At 57.1% G+C, this 5660-nt stretch overlaps 1 protein-coding gene across 1 annotated transcript; it reads right to left on the bottom strand.

Moving 5' to 3' along the window:
* Positions 1-3296: 3296 nt before the first annotated feature.
* LOC146764327 (uncharacterized) lies at positions 3297-5140 on the bottom strand. Its single transcript, XM_085565004.1, has 2 exons — positions 5132-5140; positions 3297-4749 (listed from the first exon to the last, which is right to left on the bottom strand). The coding sequence occupies exons 1-2, from the start codon at positions 5138-5140 to the stop codon at positions 3730-3732; spliced, it is 1029 nt and encodes a 342-aa protein (XP_085421130.1). The 3' UTR covers positions 3297-3729.
* Between the last annotated feature and the right edge of the window lie 520 nt (positions 5141-5660).

Genomic DNA, 5660 nt, shown 5'->3' with positions numbered 1-5660 from the left:
GTTTAGCTGCTGGCTTCCAGCCGGGGCTGTTGGCTGCAGCCTGAGTGACTGGGATCGCTGCTGATTTATCTCCCTGCCCCCCTTCCTCTGTCTGCTGCCCTACAGTATCTAGCAGGGTGTGATAAGCACATGCCAGGGCCCAGCTCACTGCAATGATACTTTTCTCCTTAGACTTATCATGGCATTTCTCTTTCAGGTACCTTGCCACCTCAGCTGGATTCTGAATTTGTTCACATGGGAAGTCCCAGGCTATAGGGTCAGAAAATTCCTTTAAGATTTGGCCCATATTTCCCATTTCTTTCTTGAACTCCCTCACATCTCCTGAGTTGAGAGGTACCTCCACATGACCTATTCCCAGAATTTGGGTTGGTTGTCCCTGCTGACCAGCACTGGGGTTAGGGATCATTCCCAAAGCTACTTCCCTTCATGGATATAGAGCTTGCCCTTCCCTTTCTCTTTCCCCCCTTGTTAGACTACGAGTAACACAGCGATTTTCTTCAGGGACCGGCTCTGGGATTTCTACCTCTTGGTTCTCAAAATCTCCCCCTTGATCTAAATCGGGGTAGACTGTGGGTGGTGCTGGTGGGGGTGGAGGCGGGGGAGGTATGTATGGTAGAGGGGGTGCAGTTGGAACTTCCTCAGGCTTTTTATTTTTCTTTTTCCCTCCCTGGGTGCTTCAGGCAAAAAGTTTTGCTCTTGTTTCCCCCACTATCCAGAGAGCAGCATACTTGCTCTCTTCCATATCAAAAGGTTCTTTAGAATTTACGTAAATGTTTAATGCCTGGAAAATCCAGTCTTTCAAGTTTCCAAACACTGGCCAAAATAAATTATCACTACAGATGTGTTTTCCTCCCCATACTTTTATACAATAATGTATCATTTTTGCCCTATCCTTCCCTTTCCTTGAAGGATATTCATCCCAAGATTTTATCATTAGACCTAACGGACTGTCAGGGGGGATCTGGGGAAGCGTTACCGGGTCCCCGTCCCCATGGAAGCAGAGGGCTTGCTTTTTCTCTGTCCCATCTCCCAGGACACCTTCAGGCACACACACACTCGCGGCCCCTGTTGGTGCCCAGCCCCTCGCGGGCTCTGCAAACCGCACTACTCAGAGCTCTGCCCGTGCCTCGTCCTACAAGGACGTCTCACGCGTTATGTCCTGGGATCCCAGCCCAACCCAGCGGATCCCCACTTTTATACTCACGCTGTCCTGCGTCTTCGCCCGGCTTCGTGCACGAAGATTACGGGGTTACCGGTATCCCTTGTGCTCAATACCGAATTTGGGTTCGTCGGTAAGGGTCTGGGAAGGAAAAGCCTGCACCAGGGCTGCTGCAGAGGCAGCGGGGCGCCTCCCTGATTAGGAATTCCCACCCGGTCGCCCTTATCCGAGTCACGGCACCAAATTTGTTATGGACAAATTCAACTGGGGAGGCTAATTATAGATAAATCAATTAACAAGAATTAATTAAGCAAGCGGTATTAAGCAAAAGAACAGCGCTGGGCTGCCAGGGAGCCTCTGCTCTGCCACGGAGCACCTTCCCCCTTTGACCTTTTTGTTTTTATAGTCCCTTTTTTATTTCCGGTTGACGTATTTTCTCTCGATGCACTCTGTGCCGGTGCAATTGGTTGCTGGGGGTCTTTTTTTCTGCCTTGGTGGTCATAGGAATGTAGGCTCCTCATCTTCCTTGCAGATTGTCCTTGGCCTAAAAGTTAACTTGTATATAATTAGTTACACAGTCTTCTATGCTAGTTGCATTCCCTACTCAGTTCAAATTCTTGTCTCCTTTAACACTCATTTTGATGAACAACGACCTTTTTATTTATTACACCCACCCTCTCCCAATGCCCCCCAGCGTGTCCATCTCTCTGCTGCCCTCGAGCTCCCGGCCCGGCCCCGGCCGCCTGCTCCCATCCAGCTGAGGTGGTTCCAGGGCCAGCAGGAGCTCTCTGTGGTGGCCACCGACGTGGTCCCCAACGGGGACTGGACCCACCAGCTCCTGGTGCTGCTGGAAACCCCAGCCCAGGGCAGGCTCACCTCAGTCTGGAACACCCTGTGAGCCAGAACTGGGGTACGGGGGAGGAACTGGGGGTGCTGGGAGAGCCACTGGGATGTGCTGGGAGCACCTGGGAGGGAGATGGAGAGAGCCTGGTTTCAACTGGGAGACGAGGTTGGGGGTTTGGAAGGGCTAAGAAGGGGTTTGAAGGATACTGGGGAGGGTGGGATGGGGTTCTGGGGGTCCTGGTGGGCACTGGGAAGAGACTGGGAGAGGATTTGGGGGTCCTGGGGCAGTGGGGGTGACTGGAAGGAGGCTGTGGGATCCTGAGAGGGACAGGAGGGGCTTTGGTGGGTCCTGGGGAGGTCAGGAAGGGATCAAGAGGGAGGTTTCAGGGGATCCTAAGTGGGCTGGGAGTGACCTGGAGGGTGCTTGGAGGGGCCTGGGTGTCTGTGAGAGTTTTTGGGAGATCCTGACCCCTCTGGACCCCCCAGAGATGCTGCTGGATGCTGCCGCAGCAAGATGCTGACAGGAACTGGAGACTCCCGAGTTCGGTTTTGTCTTCCTGGCACGGGGGATCGGGTTCTACCTGTGCAAGAGAGTCTGGGGGGTCCCGTGAGTCGTGTCCCCCCTCCTCTGGAATGTGTGTGCTACGCTGGGCCCCCAGCCCGGTGTCACCCCCTTTTCTCTGCCCACAGAGCTCCTGAGCCGCCGGCGGCCGCAGCCGCTCCCCGTGGCCTCGGGCCTTGCCGGGACGCCCCGCTCTATCCCCACGCTGATTTTGGGGGATCCTGTGCCCCCAGCCCTGCTGTCACTCTACCCCTGCCCGCCTGCTCCCAGTGTTCCCAGTAAAGCTTCCCAGTTAAACCCAGCCCAGTTCATGGGGGCACTGGGGAGGGACTTGGGGGGACCCCACGGCGGGGCCGGCACTGGGCAGGGAGGGCGGGTCCAGGTGGGGAACACTGCCTGCTGCGGGTCTGCCCGGCAACTGGTGAGTCATCAGCCCCGCTCTCGCTGATTGGCTGACTCTTCTCCACCGCGTTCTCTCATTGGCTGAGGAGAGGCCCGGCAGTGCAGAGAAGGAACGGGAGAGATCCCGCCCCGAGCACCGGCACGGGGACAACAGACCCGGCCTGGGCACAGGGAGGGAATTTATTACCAACCAAACCACGGCAGCACCAGGAGAAGGGAAAGAAATCCCTCCAGCGCCTTCCCCCACCCAACGGGGATCACCCACAACAGGGTTATCCACCATGGAGAGACGGGGACATCCCAGTTTAGACCACAGCCAATTTTATTGAGTGTACCAGGTGTTTATACAGGGATTTACTTGTATGGGGCTTATAGAGGGCTCTGTTTTTGGTAACAATTTCCCATTGGTTTCACATTCTTGGTGACATCCAGTAACCTGGGAACATTTATCTTATCACAAACTCTCACACCATGTTGCCTGGTCACTTCTTGCCCAGGGAGACTGAAACTGTGTCTGTGTCTCCCACAGTTTCTGCTCAGTCAGGCCTCAGATATCGGGCCCCTTTATCAGCTCCATTGCTTTACTCTCTGTTTTATTCCCCATACGGGGACACCAGGGCTCTGCCCAACGGGGGTCACTGGGGATCATCCAGCCCGGATCCTCCCATGGGGGATGGAGCTGCAGCAGCACTCCAAGCTCTTCCCTCACTCTCTTCCCTCACTCCAAGCTCTTCCCTCATGTGGGGCACTCACAGGGCTTCCCTTAGTGGTGCCTCCGTTGGTGCTGGGTCAAGTGAAAGCTCCTGGAGAAACTCTTCCCACACTTCCCACACTCGTAGGGCCTCTCCCCAGTGTGGATGCGCCGGTGCACAGTGAGATTGGAGTTTTGCTTGAAGCCCTTCCCACAGTCGGGGCAGCGGTAGGGCCTCTCCTCTGTGTGAATCCGCTCATGTCTGAGGACATCAGAGCTGGTGTGAAACCTCTTCCCACACCGGGGACACTCGTAGGGCCTCTCCCCAGTGTGGATGCGCTGGTGTGCTTGCAGGTATGAGCTCCACCCAAAGCTCTTCCCACATTCCAAGCACTCATAGGGCCGTTCCCCAGTGTGGACCACCTGGTGATTGATCAGGCCAGACCTGTCTATGAAGCTCTTCCCACACTTCCCACACTCGTAGGGCCTCTCCCCAGTGTGGATGCGCTGGTGCTCAGTGAGGCTGGAGTTGTGCTTGAAGCCCTTCCCGCAGTCGGGGCAGCGGTAGGGCCTCTCCTCTGTGTGAATCCGCTCATGACTGAGGAGATGGGAGCTGGTCCGAAACCTCTTCCCACACTCCCCACACTCGTAGGGCCTCTCCCCAGTGTGGATGCGCTGGTGCAAAGTGAGGCTGGAGTTTTCCTTGAAGCCCTTCCCGCAGTCGGGGCAGCGGTAGGGCCTCTCCTCTGTGTGAATCCGCTCATGTAGGAGGAGATGGGAGCTTCTCTGAAACCTCTTCCCACACTCCCCACACTCGTAGGGCCTCTCCCCAGTGTGGATGCGCTGGTGTGCTCGCAGGTGTGAGCTCCACCCAAAGCTCTTCCCACATTCCAAGCACTCGTAGGGCCGTTCCCCAGTGTGGATCACCATGTGCCGGACCAGGTCCGAGCTGTCTCTGACACTGTTCCCACACTCCCCACACTCGTAGGGCCTCTCCCCAGTGTGGATCCTCTGGTGCCGGATCAGGTGGCAGCTCCGGCTGAAACCCTTCCCACATTCCAAGCACTTGTGGGGCTTCTCCCTGCCATGAGGCTTCTACACCAGCTCCGAGCTCCGCCCGGATCTCCGCCCGCCTTCCTGGCTCAGGGGGGCTCTTTCCTCCCCGCAGCTCCCTGGGCTGGGTTTGCAGCTCCTCCTCCTGCAGCATCTCCGGGGCTTTTCCTCCTCCTCCATCCAGCCACGCCCTGGCAATGACAAATCCTGGTTTGAGGGAAAAACAAGAGAAGAGCACCTTGGACTGGAGGTTCCTCCTTGCCCAAGTTCATCTCAGGAAGTCATTGGGAATCTTGTGTCTGTAAGAACCTCCAAAACACGAAGTTCCAGCCCAAAAATCCCACAAACTTCAAGACACAGATGAAGCTCAGAAACACCAAGATTCACCCCGTGAAGATCGTGGATCCATCTCCATAGTCACCTGCTGCATGTGGGGGGAGCAGCGCTCCTGGGGCTGGGGGGAGGCTGCAGACACAGCGAGTGGTGGAACCTTCTGCTGCTTCCTCTTTCTGCTCCTCCTCCTCCTCTTGTGTCCCTGGTCTTCCTCACACTCCTCTTCCTCCTGCTATTCCTCCTTCTCCTGCACAATCCCACCCTCTCCTGCCACCTATATTGTTTGACCATTTTGTTCCTCAAGCCTGCTTCTCCTTCCCTTCTCCTCCTGCCCCCAGGCCCAGCACCCACTGCCGGCTCCCTCTTCCCCCCACACCCACAGCATCCCAGCGCAGGGGCAGGGATGGAGCTGGGGCAGGTCGGGCTGGGGCAGCGCTGGGCTCTCGGCCGCTCCCGCCCGCACTCGGTCCCCACTGCAGCCGCTCCCGCCAGGACAGCGCGGGGGGGCCCGGCCTTGGCGCTGCCCCACTCCCACCTCCCCAAATTCCCCTCGCGGGGGCCATGGGGCCGAGGGGGGGGCGCAGGTGGGTCCAGGTGGGGAATGCTGAGATAATTTC

The sequence above is a fragment of the Lonchura striata genome, chromosome 35 (assembly GCF_050655825.1).
Source record: "Lonchura striata isolate lonStrDom1 chromosome 35, ASM5065582v1, whole genome shotgun sequence".
Lineage (NCBI taxonomy): Eukaryota > Metazoa > Chordata > Aves > Passeriformes > Estrildidae > Lonchura > Lonchura striata.
Note: the sequence above shows the minus strand (reverse complement) of the source record. Positions and strands in the feature narration are given on the sequence as shown.